The following is a 19,080-nucleotide window of genomic DNA, read 5'->3' as shown; positions in this document are numbered from 1 at the left end:
CAGAGCAGAACAGTTCCTCTGTTTAGAGGTTCATTTCTCCCCACCTCTCTTGGGATTTACTGGCATTAAGGATACAGGATACAGGATACAACTATTACACCTACTGACGAGGCAAGAGACTGCATGAAGGAATCCATTCAAACTCTGCTTACTCAACATTTACTCTGCATGTTTCACAAGGGAGGTGGATAGAGCAAAAAATAAAATTAAGAAAAACAACTGAGAACTGGTTTTGTTACCAGTCCCACTTTCAAGGACATACCTATCACTGCTTTGGGCCAACAGTGCAAGCTAACAAGCCCTGCACAGTTTAAGAGTGAATAAGCTCTTTCACCCTTCTCATATATATAACCTATTTGAAGCAATGGTACTTCCCATTTCCATATAGTCAAAGATATTTTGCAGTTCAAAACTGTAAACTACTGGTTCAGTAAGAAAATATTGGACTTAGAAGAAAATATACAGGAAATAAAAGTTCAGTAATGGTTTAAAGTTAACTACCACCCAGATTTCTTTATATAAGGATGACAGCAATTGTCAGCAGTAATTTCTCAGCAGTGAAGCACAGATTAATAATACAGACAAAAACAGGACCATCATTTCCACAGCTGGAAATGCATTCCTCTCTTTCACCAAACAGAAATTTAAAGCATGTGTAATTAACATAAACACTACTCCAGTAACCTCCAGTAACAATACAGCAGAAACTGTTAATAGTTGCAGGTTAGTTTAGTTAGGTAGCTCCAGAATGCAGCAGTTCCTCCCTATTTAGAATAAGAATTTACTTATGAACCACGTCCATGCTTTACAGCTTATAAAAGGTAAAATACACCAATGCTCCATTAAAGAGAATATTGTACAAGTAAGACAGTACGTTAAATCTAGTGAGAGCTAGAAAGGGATTACTTCAAATACAACATGGGATAATGGAGGAAAGAATAACAGCTGACACATTGACCAGGTCCCTGAGTTAATTCAGTCGGAGAGAAACGAAGTTACTTGTACTCAGATTTAATTATCAGAAGCTAACTGAACTTTATTATTACTGGAAGTATTGAAGCTTCTTTCTTGAAAAACAGTTTAGCGCTCTTCCCACATTTACTACAGCACAGGGCTCGATAATTAAGTTAACTTTTAAAATTAAGCTTGTAGTTTAATTTTATGTTATGTACCATAACATACTCTTTCAGAACTTTAGCAGATAGATCTACGTTACGAAAGGATGGATTTGTAGCTCCAGATTTTAGAAGCAGGTTGCCAAGTTCAGAAGACATTTCAGTTCTGCACACCACAGCCTATTTGGGGCTGCACCACGGTTTTTGCCGGCCCAGCCACGAGCCGGGGAGAAAGTGTCAGAGCCCGTAAGATCAGGGGGTCTGGACGCGAGGGTCCCCACACAGCCCGTTTCCTATTTGAAAAGCTCATCTTTCGCTTTCTCGTAAAGCAATCCTAGAGTAGTAAACCCAAGCCCTTCTGCTCCACACCGGGGCCAGAAGCGAGCAGAGCACACAGCAGCCGGGGCTGTCCCCCCGCAGCAGAGGGAGCGCTTCCCCCCCATTCCTGGGTCCCTCCGGACCCCGCCGCGGCGCTCCCGCTGTGACACCGCGCCCAGCCCCGGGCGCTGCCCCGCTCGGGGCCCGGCACGCAGCGCCGTGCAGGCCGGCAGCTCCCAGCGCAGCGGATCGGGTCGGCCGGGCCGGACTCACCCAGCGCCACCTGGCAGGCTCTCCGCAGCTGCCCGTGCGGGGGCCGCTTCGCCTCCTTCTCCGCCAAGATCTTCTCCAGGGCCCGCGACACGAACATACTCTTGGTGCGAGCGTCCTGCTCGCGGGCCGGGGGCTGCATGGCGGGGCCGGCAGCGCTCAAAGCCCATCACCCGGAAGAGCCGCGCCTCCCTCAGCGGCCGCCACAGCGCCGCCGCCACGGCGCCGCCATATTGGCACCGTCACGTGATTCAGGCCGGCTCCCCGCCTTCCCGCGGCTGCCTCCGACCCCTGCGCGGCGCTGGCGGGGCGGGGCGGGGCGGGGCGGGGCTCGGCTCGGCTCGGCTCGGCTCGGCTCGGCTCGGCTCGGCTCGGCTCGGCTCGGCTCGGCTCGGCTCGGCTCGGCTCGGCTCGGCTCGAGGTGGCGATCGAAGAATCGCTGAAAATGAAATTTCAACTTCCAGGACTTCACTCTTGGTGTCCAGTTGTTTCTTCTTGTGCCCACTTGTTTCTTTTGCCTTTCCCCGTTGACCTGTGGTCGGATGCTTTACTCGCAAACCAACCCAAAAGGCACAGTGTTACCCATGGCAGTAATCCGAAAATTCACTCATGTGACGCCTTCCTTCAGAAACCTGCAGCCATCACAGGAACGCAGTCACCTCTAAAACATCATTCCAAAAAGGGCTTAACCGAATCAGGATGGCAATATCTAAGAAAACGGGCACACGAGGTTGGACATCTCCTTATTTCCCAAGCACTGGGATTCTTGCCCTTTTAAAGGTCATTAGTAGACCCCTTGAGCCCAGTTGCCACAGTGTGCAATTTTTATCCCGGAAAACACTAACAAAGTGTTTTAACACAAGCACCTGTGTAAAACATCAGCGTTACTTCACGTGGGAGTCGGGCAGGTGCTGCACAATCACCTCTGCTGTCAGATGTTTATGTGGATTGCATGGAGCTGCTTGGATGAGTGGATGAGTGGTATGAGTTAGAACATGGGAAATCAGGCATTAGAATGAGAGTGAACTAGGAATTTCCTACACCTGGAAACAATTTATAAGGTTGGTATCTAAAGGTATGGAGTTTCCTAGGAAATTAGCAGTTCTGGTGTGGCTGTGATATGAGCACAAATTCACAGCTCATCATTCAGTCACAAACAGCTAGGGTGGGACTGGCTCAGAGACCTGCTGCTGGTTACATCAGTTCTCCTGGCAGTGATAGTACATTCAGCCTCTAATATCTGTGAACATACTGTGTAATAAATGTGGCACAACGTTGGAAGGTTAAAGTCCTTGTGTGAGCTGAAGCTGTCATTGGGCAACTGACTTGAACTTTTCTCTACATTGATTGAAACAAGCTTAGAATAGATCGCTATTTGAGTCAGAATCACTGAAATGCAGGCAGGGAAGGACTTCAGTAGGCAATTTAGTACCACTCCAAGCACTAACACAGAGCCCTGTCTTCTTGAAAAGCTCTAATAAAAGAGATTCATCAGCATTTCACTTTGTTGTCTCCAGCATTTCCCTGACTGCCCGACTGGGAAATTCTTCCTAATATCTGACCTGAAGTTAACTGCTATCCACTAGAAAATGGAAAGACTCTGAATCATGGTGATAGGAGTATCAGAAAAACTGAGACAAATAACATATAAATAAGATTATCAAATGATGTTTTTTTTAAAAATAGAGATATTTCCTAATCATCGCTACGGTTTGGATTTTGTTTTCTACTTAATGTCTCATTGTTCCCATATTTTGTTAGCATTCGTGATCTATTACACAAAATATGTTGATTCCTGTTACTATTTAGGTATGCTGATTTCACTTTTCTTGTAGCCTCAGTAACATAATTGATTTTTCAACAAGAGTAGATTGCATCCTTATGCTTATTGCTGATACTTCGTGTATTAATTTCATTGTACAACAGTGAAGCTGCCTAACTTGTGCTTCTTTGGTCAAACTAACTCCACTGAATGCTTAGGAAAAATGCAGCTAATATCAGAATTGTGAGTTCTCCTCTATTTTTTCCTGGTGTTTTTCTAGCAAGATTCACTCTGATATTATTTTTAAATAGAATAAACTGTGTAATCATTGCTTACATTTTCTATTTATCATTCAAAGTGTGGTCTAATATTTTTGGTTATCCTTTTTCATGAGATACTGCAAAACATCCTCTTGGCTTGTAAACATCTTCAAGTTTTAAACCCCAATTGTACATCCTTGTATGTCTGTGATCATTTTAGTGTGCCATTTCTGTGTATATCACTTTGGGTATCAAGCAACTACAGTTTGCATGCCAGGTAGATGAATCCATTTGCATTAAAGAATAAAATACAGATAGCATTATGGGGTCTAACTGCAGATTTCAAACCTTGTTCCCAAAAGGCAAAGTCTGAGAAATATACTTTTTAGGTAAATGCTGATTCAGTTTGTCTGTGGGAAGGAATTAGGAAGGTGGCTGGCTGTGCATCTCATGACTCAGCTGCCAATTTTTGTTCCTACTCTCAGCTCCACTGTAGCTCTGCTATACTGCTGGCTTTCAAATCCTCTCCATGGGATATCTCACTGACTATCTTAATGACCATGCAACAACTAATTTAATTTGCTGTGTTCTGAACAGTAAAAAATTCAATATGAACCTTAAAAGCCTCATTATGGAAATGGAAGAGAAGGGAAGGAGAAAAGAGAAGAAAGAAAGAGGAAGAGGAAGAGGAAGAGGAAGAGGAAGAGGAAGAGGAAGAGGAAGAGGAAGGGGAAGAGGAAGGGGAAGGGGAAGGGGAAGGGGAAGGGGAAGGGGAAGGGGAAAGGAAGGGAAGGGAAGGGAAGGGAAGGGAAGGGAAGGGAAGGGAAGGGAAGGGAAGGGAAGGGAAGGGAAGGGAAGGGAAGGGAAGGGAAGGGAAGGGAAGGGAAGGGAAGGGAAGGGAAGGGAAGGGAAGGGAAGGGAAGGGAAGGGAAGGGAAGGGAAGAACAATTCTAAATTTCTTCTATTTTAATTCACCACATCCAAAATAAGAAAAGGTTTAATAAGTCTCCCTAATAGTGTCTGTCTATTAGAAAAGGTAAGATGAAGGAGTACTACACAAAAAAGAAAGAACAGGAACACCTGTCACAGGGTCAAGTACTGACAATGAGAGCTCAGAAGTCAAAAGACAAACTGTGCTTGGACTGAAGAGTAGCTTCATTTCAGTGCTGAAATCTGCAGTCCAACTATAGACTATGTCTTGGAGAACATAATAGACTTGAATTAGGGCCAAGTTAGAAAGGAGTATTTTGATGATGAAAGTTAATCAATAGTCACACTTCAATTAAAAATAGTTGTATAAGGACAGTGACAGAGAATGTTATAGTTTCCAATAGTTTGTTAATTATTTTAAGTAGCAACAGCAAGGCAAGTGTCATCTCTTGAAGAGAGAGTTTTGCCATAAAAAAACATGAGTTTATTAGAATTAGAAAAGGAGCAGAGAGCCCAGGAGATAAGGGCTAATTATTCAAAAAGTGGGGGCTTTCATTCTCAGTTGTGCTAAAGACTGTTACAGTTATCTACATTCTCACAGAGCTGGTCCTTTCTGTACTTTAAACTCCTAGAATCTGGGTGAGTAGACAGCACCAGCACCAGCAAATGTATAAAATTTATGAAGACAAAGACACTTCACCTTTGGCATTTGGCTAGTTGCATAGGATGGGAGTTGGAAAGGAATCATGTACCTTCTTTCTCCTTGGGAAACCCACTCAGAAATATTTTAATATCCCTAAACCAAACAACTCTTGGCAAATGAAATAGAATGAGGAAACAAAATGAAAATATATAGATTTGTCTTTCTCAGATAAGTGAATGCAGATTGGTTCAGGGAACGACAAATAAGCCCATAGTCACCCATAGAAACTAAGTAAAGGGCTGTTACCCATTTCTTTCAGTTTCAGTTTTTCAGGCTGACCCAGTGGCTTCAGGACTCATCAGCAGCTCACAGTATCTGTGCCTTTAGTCAGTGACTTCTACCAGAAGTTCAGAACGTATTTGGATCAAAGTAACTTGGGGCACTGCAGCATGTACAGTGCACTCCAAGTGCAAGGATACCAGTAACTAGCTATCAGTTTGCAGTAAACAATGGTGATAGCATGATGTCACATGAGGAGAAGTTTGTATGAGAAGCAGAGAATGTGAAGATGGCTTATTTCCAGGCCAGCAGCATTCAGTTGATATCCCAAAGTTCAAATTTCTGCAGTTCTTCCTTATTGATCTGTTTCCCTTGGCTGAAGCTAGCTGTGTATCTTACGCAGGATTCTGCTTAGTGCTGTATAGATTTCTATTGTCTGTTGAATTGTGTGGATATATTACACACCCACATGCTAGTATCCTATTATTCTATTTTTAAATTGATACTCTTGAAATACACTTGCAATCTGAAAAGTGACTGCAAAAAGAGCCCCCTCAGAACCGCCCACAAGGTAGGTTAGGCTAAGGTTTATATTTGGTTTCTGGGTTCACAGTAGCACTCATATAGAGAAGCTCACCAACTGTGTTAATCTTCGGAGATGATAAAGGCCTTTATGTAGCATTAAAGTTACAGTCAAGGTAGAATGTGGACTCACCATTGGTGGTAAATTAAATTTGGGCATGAGTCCAGAAGAAGTGGCTACATTCAGTTTACAGTAGAATCTACTGGGATAATGCAGACAGTGTTTAGTTTTAGAGGTGGATGGAGATGGATTTCTCCTTAAGATTTGCATGACTGAGATTATTGTTTGGGGTAGGATTCTGACTCGAGTATACAAGTGATTGTTCAGAAAGGCATTAAAAAAGCAGACATTTACTGGCATTTACTGTTGATGCCATCAGGCACTGATGAACAATTGTGTTCCTGGCTGCTGTAGATTACTAGCTGAGAGCTAACAATAGGATTAGACTTGTAGCTTGCATTAGGGTTAGGTAACAGATTTGCTAGGGAAGATGAGCTAAGTCCAGTCTTTCATTTTCTGAGGTGAAATAAGAGATGTTTGGAAAAGTTATTTTAGTTTTGGGGAGAAGGATTGCTTGCTTAGAGTTATCAACAAGGAAGATGGAGCTTAGTTTAAATATCAGCAATGTGATCTCTTAGGTGTGCAGGAAGCTGGGTTTAGTGCAGGAGCTAGAAGATGAAGAGAGACTTTTGGTTAAAAAGTTTACGTTAGTGCTAAAGTTGTGTTAAAGCACAAGTTCAGACCTGAACTTGTGAGGAACAGCTGAGTTTAGTCCTAATCTGAGTTTAGCCCTAAGATTAGATTGTTACTGTTACAAACCAGCAAGTCCTGATTAGTTTGGTGACTAATTGGTGACTAGCTTAGACTGAGGACCTTTTAGCAATTCCTGTTATGCATGGCACCAACATCATCATGATTTTAAACCAAAAGAGACAGTCACTCATCCATACCAAATGGAACACTTTCAGGAAACAGTTTGACATATGCAGGATAATCTGATAAATATATATATGCCACCCTCCACTGAATGCCAAGTGCTGTAAATTACACTATATTAAAAAAATGTAGGTATCTGAAACAGGCTTGCACATTTCTTTTCTAGAATCAGGCTTTCAAGATTTTAGATGTCTTCTTGTTCCTAGTGAATCCCAAGGAATTGTCACAGGAGAGTACAAAGAATTTGCATATTGCATACATGTTTATGGGACTCATTCTTTCTGCTTGATTTCTCTTCAATCTGTTTTGCTTGATCACCAGTTTAAACCAAACCAATAAGATAACTAGATCAAAGACAATTTATGATAAAAATATGGGAGGGGTGGAGAATCATTCCTTTAAAAATCACAGTTCAGCATGGTGGATGCAGCCTTTGGTAGAGAATGAATCTTTTCCCGTGCCAAAAAGATAAGATTATTCCCTGAGACAACCTCTGATCTTACTGGGTAATACTCTAGGCACTCACAACTGTAGACAAGTTATTCCTACAGAGCATTTCCCATGCTAATCTAGTAGAGAAACTGCAGGTGCAGAAAAATGGGACATTTCTGTGTGGGACCTTGTAGGAGAGTCAGAAGTTTAAGGCTATGAGCTCACAGCCAGACTGCTACTGAAAAACAAAAAAAAAAAAACCCCAAAAAACAGTGCTGTCTGCATTCAGCACTGGTCTTTAGAAGACACGTCTTTGATCTCAACCCTGCCTATTTGAAGGATCACTTGCTGAAGCAACTATTCCTTGCTCACATATCTAAACAGCTTTACTTCGTCTAATTGGAATCTTTGGGTATCTTTGAGTTGTGTTTTATGGGCCACTTTATGTCTTCTTTCAGAACAGTTCAGGCTGCAGAAAGTCAGCAGGGCTGATTCCCAACTCACCTGGACAATGTGGTGCAGATTACACAATCACCTCACATACCCAAGCAGACTAAATTTAATATGTCTGTAAATAATTGATGATCAGGCTTTGTGAGGCAGCCATGTAAATGGGAGGCTGCAGCCAGCACTGTGGCTGCTATTCAGAAGCCACACATTCTATTTGCACAGAACACTCAGAACTCCTTTTCAATGTTTATATTAAGAGTAGCATGCATTTCACTGAAAATAAAAAAGTGTATCGACACTTCAGCACACTTTCCAAAAACATGTACTGAAGTTTCCCTCCAGCTTTGTTACTAGAAGGCTTCAACAGAGCAGTTCAATGGGACAGAGAGGGAAGTTGCTGCACCTTTGCTAGTAACACTGAAAAACACAGTGAACTGGGGAGCATGAAATGAGAACAAATTCCACCCAGCATTGTGAAAAGACAACAATTCAGAGCGTGCTCTAATTATCTAGTGTCCATAGGGATTGCACATTGCCAACTAATATGAGCAGCTTGAGTTTCAAGCATCAGTTGTCAGATGGTGGCTATCACAGAAAGTGACTGAAAATGACCCATAGACAGAATATATATATTCTTTTCCCTCACCAGCAGATCATCATAAAAGTGTGCTTTGCTTATAAATCCCAATACTTCAGGCATCACAGGGAAAAACAACAGCAACAACAAACATACAACATTATGGAATTATACATGAAGTGATAACCAAGCCTCCAAACTTGCAGAAGACAAATATAAGAATTTGATTGATTGTCTAAAATTACATCTACTTGGAAGCAGTCTATGGGAAGAAAAGCCAGGCAGCATCCATGAATAAATAGTCCCTTCTGACTTACTAACCTTTGTTCAAAGCTCAGACTGATGTCAGTGTAAGGTTACAACTAAAGCCTGTCATTCAGGTGGTTATAAATGCTAATTGAGTTTAACCTAATGGTTAGATGACATAGCACTTAATGTACCGTTAGTAGCACGTCTGCATTAGAGTTGCTAATCTGATAAAAAAAAAAAAAAACAACAAGGGAGTTAGATGCTCATGCTGAGTAAGACGCATAGTTTCCACTCGCCGTCATTTTCCTTTGAAATTGGTTTCTGTTTTGTTCCGACCTTACTCACTGTTCAAACTGGTCTTTTTCGCTTGAGGGCGCCAAAGGTCCTCATAAGGGGGATGCGCCAGTTTGCAAGCTGTACTGCTCAGAAGGCACGCAGACAAAACAGCAACCAACAAACAAAAAAAAAAAGACAAAAAATTTTTTTTTAATCACTAAAATGCAAATTACTTACAGTTACATATACTAATGTGATAATATTTTCAGTGCTAGAGGTGAAAAAAGACTATTACCATAGAGATCATAACAGACAGCAATGTATTGCTGCCTTGGGTCAGAAGATGCCCAGAAGCTCATCCAGGAGAGGAAGATCCTATCTACTTCTCTGTAGATATCCTCTCCCCACGGATGAGTAATTACAACATGAGTTAGCCCATCCAGCTAAACAGAGACCTGAAGATTGTGCTTTTATTTGCTTCCATCAGATATGTACCTAGTCCTTCTTGATCCATGTGTGCCTGAATACATAGCACAAGTGGCACATTTTAGTTCCATGAGTTACTATTTAATTCAGCAGCAGATCTGGTGAGCTCCCAGACTTCAAGAGTTCATTTCATTCGTATTAACTTTCTCTTCCCTTTAGCTTTGAATTTTCAAAGTAGGTTTGTTTTTTTTTTTTGGTGTTAATCTAAACAGTAGTCCTTTTTAATTTTTTTTAAAGATCTATAAGTAGAGTGTCTACTTTCTGTCGCTTCCTCACAATTGAATTGTCATTCAAGCTGCAAATTACTTGCTAAACCCAAGAGGCAACAAAAGCAATATTCCATTGATGTCATAAGAAAAGCCACTTTTCATAGCTAAATCACATATGACTAATATATTTGTCATGCTAATGTGCTGAGTTGTATTTTAAATGTTTCTAATGACGTTCCATAACTATTTATATGACTGCTGCTCAAGAATAATCTGGCAATTCAGTTGAAATATGTATGGTCTGTTTGATCTAGAAGCCTACCTCCCACCATGAGTTCAGATATTTTAAACACCTCCGTCCTGGAATTTTTCAGTTCTTTTCAGTGATGTCACTAGCAATGCTATTGAAATGAGAAGCCAACAAGACAGGATGTGCTAATTACTACACATGCAAAATCAGAGCCTGAATCAAGGCTTGCTGCAAAGTGTGTCTTCTCTCGGTGATTTAGTTGCAAACGTTTTTCAGCTACTGTGAGCAGTTTCAGACACTGCCCACACCTACTTCCCAAGATAGGTGCAGGTACATACCCCAGATAATCTTCCACCTGCTAATTCATGCTATTATGGTTCAAACTGCCATCTAGTCAAGGACAAACACTGAGGTCAGCATGTGGGAGAGAAGTATCCCCCTTCCTTGAGGGGCCTCATTCACTTCCCCGTGCTTTAGAAATGCAATCTGGCTAAGACAGCTTAGTTTCCCACCCACTAACTGAGACACTGAAGATAGTCACCTGAATTCCCAGGTCTCACTAGTGTGAGTCAGGGGAAGCTGGCAGAGGATTATGATTATAAAATCTGTCAAAACTGAAAAGCATGAATGCTCCATCTAAATGCGCTTATATGCCCTTTGGGACGCCTGTCTGCATTTTTTACTAAGGCAACTCTAGCATGTCTGTGCTTATGTACAATGATGAAAAAGTATGAAAGCAAGTGGCAAGGGAGGGAATGAGATAAGTTGTCAGAAAATACTGAATTGTCTTGGGTCTCCTGGATTGAGAAAAGTGAGGTACTCGAAGAACATGTCCTGACATACTGCACACACGGAAATTAGGACAGCACTGTTAACACTAGCTGCATCTAGGATATCGATTACAGGGAGAACATAAGCAGAACAAGCAGAACAACTACCTGTTACATGACATGGAAACCACAGAACAACAAATGAGGCCAGAGGAAAAGCACAATTTCCTTAAACCTACATATTCTTTCTCTACAGTGTGTCACTATAGTCAGCATTCCCTTTAACTTCAGTATTCATCAACCAGTTGTACTCACCCACTAATTCAAGCTGAGTTGTTGTCAGTGAAACTCATTGTCAGCATGTATGAAAAAAGACAAGATTTTCAGAAGGTTGTATATCTGATTTGCATACACAGTTGTGGAGGCAGCACATGCAAATCATCAACATTTACAGTCACTGGGTACTCATGACACACTTGCTAACCAAATGGCATGGGAGAACCAAACCTGAAGCAAATATCTATCAGATACCTTGTTTGGAGAACATTAAGAATATGAATTAGAAAAAAAAAGAAAAAAAAAGTGAAACTATATAAACAAAATACACTGTCATCCATACTGGGAACTAAATAAATAACTGAAAAGTTTCTTCTTGTAATTATAGATGTTATAAAAAATGTGATCCTTTACCAATGTAACACAGCTGCTTTCTTACAGTAAACTGCACAGAATCTGTCATGATAAAGAGAACTGCTTTATTCTTAGCATACGATGTGATATATATTGTTTCTCAACTTTAACAATTAATTCCTACATAAAGTGATACTTGATCTGAAATAACACAACTTTTGGTGGCGCTCTGTCCATGCTTCTTTCAGATCATTAACTTTTTTTTTTGTTTTTTTTATGCATTATCTTTACAGGAAATTCCAAATACTTGCAATGGCTTCACATATTTGTCATATTAAAACATAGTCCTGGAAATTTAGAAATACATTCAGTGCAGGCATGTGGCTAAGTAACATTTTACTAAAAATAACGAAAAAGCAGAAGGAGAAAGAGAAAAAAAATGGAACCATTACTTCCTTTCTGCACCAGCTAATTCAAACAAAGCTAAAACACAACCAAGTCATTTGGTTGTAAATAACTTAATTGCACTCTGCCCTTCAGTATTGGTCAACCTGATGGGAAAGACCCCGAGTAGTGATTTTCATCTACTCAGAAGGGGTGAGTGCATTACCATTGCTCTATGAAGATGCCATAAGCTGTGTCACAGAGTTGCAGAACTGTGAGGTCTGAGGAGATTGAGATCCGCAATTGTGAGAAAACACCGTGTGCCCTGATTTCATAAGCAACGAAATCCCCTGAAATTTTATTGCTTGCATTCAGAGCTGAGAAAGCAGAAGTCTTTGGGGATTGTATGTGCCTTTGAACAAATCTATTTTGCCTCCTTTATGCTGACAGCCATCCAGCTAGCAGAACAACTAGCAGTACAGCTGCTTTTTGAGGCAATAAGAAGCTACTGTCATGTAATATGAGTTTGACTCAGCCTGATACAACCTCTAAGTTTTGTTGGATCAGAGCACACACTGCAGTGCCATCCAACCAAGGTTAGGGCTCGGAATGAGGCAGAAGATGGGAATGGTTTATGTAAAAAAAAAATATTGGCTAGGGTGGTTTAGAACAGGCTTATATTTTATCTACAACCACAACATTTGTTGATAACATGTCTTGGATGACTTTGAGTATGGCCCATCCCTATATATAAATGCCTAATCTACAGTATTATCTGTTTCAGCCCTTAATGGCTTGGGTGTGTTCTCCATTTGCCACAAGCCCACGCTGATGTGTCAGTCTACAGAGTTTTTCACTCCAGGTTAAGGAAGGCAACAAAGAACAAATAAGGTCTCTCATGTGATCTCTCCTCTGACACATACCTGGAATTTACGTGTAAAACTACAGCTCCTATCAGCAGACGGCAAGTTTGTCCTTTAAAGATACAGACAACAGAAAATGAATTCAGAGCTTCTTTCCTACTCTAATACTGTAGCATTTATCAACATTTAGCATGATATACAAATATTAAACATGTCCCAGACTTTTGTTTTCTGAGTAAACATGAGGTTGAGTCAAGAAGTCCTGGATGGAAAATGAAGGTACCCTTTTGAGATGAGAGTAAACCTGGCAATCTTGTTCACTGTACTTCTTGCACAGTGATAATTTCAAGCACTTCTGAAGAAGGAATGCAGATCTCCAGACCACAAGATTATGTAAAAAGAACAAGATTTTATGTGATTACAAAATGGTATGATCTCTACTAGTTTTCTGATCATAAGGATTCATGCTTTCAAGATATCCTCTGCAATCTCAAAAGCCACAGCTCCACAAATCATACTTTACTAAAGCAGTAGTGACATATCCTCAAGAATAGGATAAGTGAAGCTGAGCATAGAAATTACTTTTTTTTTTCTAACCAGAATGTCACTCAAAATAGCTCTGACTAGTGACACTGAACTAGAATGATCTCATCCAGAGATCCCATAGAACAGTGATCACATACAGTTTTTCCATCATTTTATTAACATCTCTGTACTTTGTTGAGAAAAGAGGAAACACGTTTATGTTTTAAATGACCACAACAGACAGGACAATGTTATGATTCCCACAGCTAACACATTTGGAAATTTAGAACAAATAGGACAGAGAAAACAGCACTTCAATCTTCATCAAAAATAAACATTTATGATCTCCAAAAAGGAAAGGAGTAACATGAAGCCTCAAGCTTGAAAACTTCCAAGTAGATAATGAAATGGCTAGTAACAGCACTGTGAATGTGGCGGATACACAAATATTCATACATGAATATGGTACCTCTGTTTTACAATAGCATAAAATAAAAACCTAAAATGTCAAAGCAGAACCATGGAGTTGGCCTGTGATGAAAATTGCCATCAACATGATAATAGTGGTAGAGATAAAGAGCTCTGCCCTTTACAAAGTTAGGGATGGCTTTGGTTCATGGTTTGACATAGTACTGATGGAGCACCTTTGCACTTCTATAAGTCTCCAACTACTCAATAAATATTTAGTCTATTGAACAGTGCTTCACTGAGGGCCACTTTCACCTGAGTACCAAATACATCTAGGCTTTCCATTACATGCCCCTGTGATTTAAATATAATGTATGATCTTCCAAGACAGATAGTTCTAATGGCAAGTCACAAACACTCTGCATGCTGCAAAAGCAATATAGATTTGTCCAGCATTACTTCTAAATATAGCACAGAGCTATGTACATAATTTAATTGCATCATGTTTACTCATGGTTAGAGGAAATAAGGCTTTTCAGAGAGAGCAGAAGGCAGAAGAGCAGGGGAAGAAAAAATGTGTCTGCATGTATGTTTTTGACAGTGAATTCAGTGCCAGTTACAGGAATTACCATTAGACTGATGTAAAGAGCTAGCTGTAGCAAATATGTCTGTACCACAAGACATAAATCAAGTGCATGCAATGCCTAACAGGTGGACACAGTTCACAGTTTGTGTAAGCCACTTCCTTGGCAAGGAGCTACTCTGGATTTTTGCCCAGGAGCCAGGTGCTCCTCGCTGATTGACAGGGCTAACCTCACAACACTTCCCCAACAGCATACTGCTATATATTTTACATTAGGAAGGAAACTTCATCCTAAGAAAGATGCAGCACAGACAGAAAATTCTTGGAAAAACAGCACTGGTCTGCTCAGTAAGCTTAGTTCCCAGTGCAGCATTAACAGAAACTCCCTGTAGGCTTTTCACTTTTGCTGGCCATTTAAAAACATTTCCATGGGGGCCAATTCTGTTTATTCTGCTTGGCTTCTAGCTCTTTTCTCAGCTGTCCAGTTATGTACCAGTCGATCTCTCGGTCTCAGCTCTTTCTTTTTTTTTTTTTTTTTTTCTCCTGGTTCAACATTGCATGCCCTAAAGTCAATAGATCCAGAGCTTGGTAACAGTACATTTGAAGTAACTGAACTATTACTAAAACAAATTACTGAGTGGATATTTATATGAGAATTCAGGTAGTGTTAGCATGACACTTCATCATGATGTTTAAATGAAATTCTCTCTCTCTCATTCCCAGTTTCCTTTAAATCCAGACCTCAGAATTTCTGCATCTTTCTGACTAACTTCCTGCCAGGCTTCTTGCTCTGAACTTCCACTCCTACCCAGGGAGGATCAGTCATCTGAGAAGAGGACACTGGCAAAAGAGCTGAACAGCAGCACTGGGTGGTCACAAAAATAAAATAATTTGACAAATTAGATCAGCTGATTCTGTAATTAGTCCATATATAGCACCTCACTAGTGCAATGATGCTTTATCTTCCAGCAATAAAGTCAGAGCAATGAACCTAACATCAGTATTCCTGCAGACTGCTGATATTTTACTTTCACCTTGCTGTTTTATCTCAAAGTAGTTTACAAAGAATAGCAGTAATATGAAGAATATGTGAGATTTATACAATTCTAAGCCACTCAGAACTAAACGTTGCTTTCCTTCTGAAGCCTACAGAACAGATCAGATTTTCAACTGTCTCTTCCATACTTGTAAAAAATGAGCAAAACTAACATATTACCTAAAATCCCAAATTTGCATTTCTCACTTTTTCAGCATCTCAAAAGAACAGCAATACATCCAACGAAAGCAGATACTTCTCATAGAAATAATTACATTAAAATCCCATGTTTCTATCAAAAACAGAGAGGATTTCTTAGTTGTGTTTTCAGTAGTCCTGGCAGTAGGGACTCCTTTCTGAAATCAGCAGTGGTCTGCTACCTATGAGGTAGAATACACATGGCTTAGTACTGTGTACTGCATCAACTGCATCTTGAGATGCTCTACAGAGAAGGAACTAAGGGCAATTCAGTTATGAACTGCTTTGTTCACTGTCATAATAACAGTTAATACATAACAATAGTAGCACTAGCCTAACCAGTTTAGATAACCAGAGACACAGTAGAATCTGAAGACCAGATTTTAAATCTGTGTTCACAAAACCAGATATGACTATACTCATGAGTGTGACCTATTTTACCTGTACCTAATACTCATTGCTCCCACTGACTGACATTAGTATATGCTTCTCACATGTAGCAGCACTAAAATCAGTTGATTAAAGAAGTTTTTCATGCTCAGGCTTCGAAATTGGAGACTATATTCCTTTTAAAGTCTTTTAAACCATGTCTAAAACATTACAAACGACTTGTCCTTTAAAAAAAACAACAACAACAGCAACAAAAAACAAAACAGAGAGAGAGAAAAGCACCAGAGTGTGAGAGCAGATGGGGAAAATATTTTTTCCAATCAATGCTTTTGACTGCGGTGAGAAATGTAACTGAGAGGAAAGACACAAATGAAATAGAGTCGTTCCAGACCCTGGCGTGTCTGCGAGGTGGAAGACTAGGGGCTGGATAATCACTCACTTGCAAGTTTTCCTACTTGAGAGGTGATAATGAGACTACATTCGCCCTGCAAGCTTGATTTGCACATATCTAAACCAAATGGTTACACATTCTGCCTTGTGCCTGAAAAGTTGTTCTGCATTGTTATTTTGCTTTTCATGTAGATAACAGTGTCACTATTCAGATATTGTTCACAGAAACTTTGCATTCAAATAAGAATGAAACAATACTATGCTACAGAAGACTGGTTACAATATAACGAAATTTGGTCAGAATGTCCCAAACTGAACTGGGTTTAACAACGTTGGGAGTGCATAGTACTTCTGCAATTCCTATGCTTAAAGCCATGCCTGTCTATCAGCCCTGACTTTTCTTTCTAAGGGGATGAACTAAGCCATAAGTAGAGCTATCAGTAGCACTGGGCACTAAATTGTTAAATGACATTTTCTCTGATCAAGAAACTTACAGAATCATCAAAAATTGTCCCTGGCTTTTACCATTGCAGTACAGATTTTACTCATCTGTGTGGAAATCTTGTTTTTAATAAACCCAGCTGAAGACATTTCCTTGTCTCTTTATTCAGATTTAAGAAGACTTCTTTCCTTTCCTCTCAGCAGGAAAGGCTTCCTCCCTTTGCTCATTACTGTATTCATTTATTCCTGATTTCTGTTAGGTATTCCTTAGAAGACTCTTCATTTAGACAAAAGGAGCTTTATTCTGGCTTCACCTCTTCTTCCTTATGCCTGCCGGGCCAGAATCAACATGTGTAACACATCAGAAGTTCTAGTGAGCTCTCTCTAGTCACACTTTTTATATTTAACCTTCATTTTCTTTATCCTTTCATCGTTTCCCAAATCCTTGATGAGACTAAATGCTACTGGAACAGAAGGAATAGATACTGAGAAAACTGAAGCAAGTGTGCGGAGAGAAACTGGGAGTATGGGACCATTACTTTCTGTCTCCTCTTGTTTCAGTTTATAAAGTGCAAAATGACTTTTTCCTTGCTGTTGTCACTGTGAACCTTTCTACTGTTCACCCTTCTTGAATATCACCATCTCTTCCTCATGTTGGCTCTACATTTCAGTGCTGCAGTTTTATCCTGTACTTCATTACTTAAATTCCCAACTACCAGTTAAAGGAAACTTCCTACCCAATAATGCAGTAGCAATATGCTGCAGTAGCATAGAAGAAGGAAGATGTAAACTGTTCTGATCTGATGTTAATAGGAAGCATGCTTAATTTGAAACTGAAATCATTCTTTAATTTGTTCAGCAGTTGGAATGGGAAAATAATTTCCATATCAGAGGTCATTCAGATTAATTGAGGACGCCCAGATTTACTGCAGTCAGCCCCTGCCATCCTTGCGCATGAGTAATGTCAATGAATTCACTGTGACTATCTATATAATTACCCTGCAAGCTTAATTTGTTGCTGTGACCTTATGCATATCTAACAGAAGTCTGTTCTAAGCCTGAATATCATATACAAGGGCAATTCCAAAACTAATGCCTCCTGTTTTATTATGTTGGCCCATGACATCAGAGGCAGATGTTGGTGGTATGGTTGCAGAAGCTCAACCTTCCCAGCAAGATTCCATTATATTTTGTTGCCATGCAACAGATGGCAGCAGAGGGGCAGTCTGACAGAATGATATCTGACATGGAAGTGCATACGAAGCAAAGGTGTGGAACTGAATCCTCCATAAGGAAAAAATGGCACCCATTGACATTCATCAATGCTTGCTGAATGTTGATGGCTACAAAACAGTGGATGTGAGCACAGTGAGGTGGTGGGTGGTGCATTTCAGCAGTATGGACAGCAACAGGGGGTCTGGTAAAGGAGACGTGGAGCATGGCATGCAGGCTCTTGTTCACTGCTGGTCAAAATGCACAGCTAGTGGAGGTGACTACATTGAAAAAAAATAGTTTGTAGTAGCTGAGAGTTTGCTCTAACAAATATCGTTATTGTGTTCTTTGTAGCTGCTGTAGTTTCCATGGAAATATATAGGAGGCATTACTTTCAGAGTGACCTACACTGACTTTGCCCCTTGAGACACACATAGCAGGAAATTGAGCCCTGCAAGGATTTGGGTCTTTGAAGAATGAAAATACAGCTCTTTTGTAAGAAGATAACTTTCTGATGCAGGTGGTAGAGGAGTTGACAAGGAGTGGGGTGTTACTGGACCTTGTTCTTACTAATAAGGATGAGCTTTTTAGGGAAGTGAAGGCTGGGATGTAATGATCACGAGATGGTGGAGTTTACTTTTGGACATACTCACACACAGTTTTGGCCAATATGAAGATTTCTGAAGTATACTGAACTTCTGAAAACAAAGGGGCTGTAAGTGACATTTTTGGTATTCTCAGTGCAATTCAGTTGGTGAGAAGAGCTGCAAGAAAAACAGATCTGCCCTTTTCCTTTCAATTTTCAGTCTAAGACATGTTGTGTGTTGTGTTCTGGACCATTAGTGATTACATCAAGTTTCATCTTCTGTTGCAAAGAATACTGACCTCCTCCTAATTTTAATCTATCATGGGCTTCCTGTTGTGTATGATGTTACAACATCTGCACCATAGTTCAACTGAAATTCTTTTCTGATTGCATGAATGATACCATCAGTTTAACAGCATTTTCACTGCTATGCTTACTTTAAATGTTTTTGTGCAAAATCAGCATGTGGGGGGGAAAAAAGACCTCTATGATAATATCAATAGGGTGAAAAAACTTCTAATTTCTGTTCTCCGATGGGACTGCTGTAGTCAATTAGTCTGTAATTTCTAATTTCTAATTTCTGTTCTCTGATAGGACTGCTGTAGTCTGTTAGAGCTGGATGTTGTTTCCCCAGAATGT

General features: G+C 40.2%; 1 protein-coding gene across 2 annotated transcripts in view; it reads right to left on the bottom strand.

Annotated features, from left to right (window-relative positions):
• ARFGEF2 (ADP ribosylation factor guanine nucleotide exchange factor 2) overlaps window positions 1-1,944 on the bottom strand; it is a 32,574-nt gene extending 30,630 nt beyond the window's left edge. For both annotated transcript variants that reach the window (XM_065754402.1, XM_065754404.1), the window contains exon 1: window positions 1,707-1,944. In XM_065754402.1, the coding sequence (XP_065610474.1) occupies window positions 1,707-1,845 (139 nt within the window). In that variant the 5' untranslated portion in view covers window positions 1,846-1,944. The remainder of the gene's footprint in view (window positions 1-1,706) is intronic.
• Window positions 1,945-19,080: the final 17,136 nt, after the last annotated feature.

The sequence above is a fragment of the Cyrtonyx montezumae genome, unplaced genomic scaffold (genome assembly GCF_038088225.1).
Source record: "Cyrtonyx montezumae isolate F1298 unplaced genomic scaffold, pur_monq_1.0 scaffold_9, whole genome shotgun sequence".
Classification (NCBI taxonomy): Eukaryota; Metazoa; Chordata; class Aves; order Galliformes; family Odontophoridae; genus Cyrtonyx; species Cyrtonyx montezumae.
Note: the sequence above shows the minus strand (reverse complement) of the source record. Positions and strands in the feature narration are given on the sequence as shown.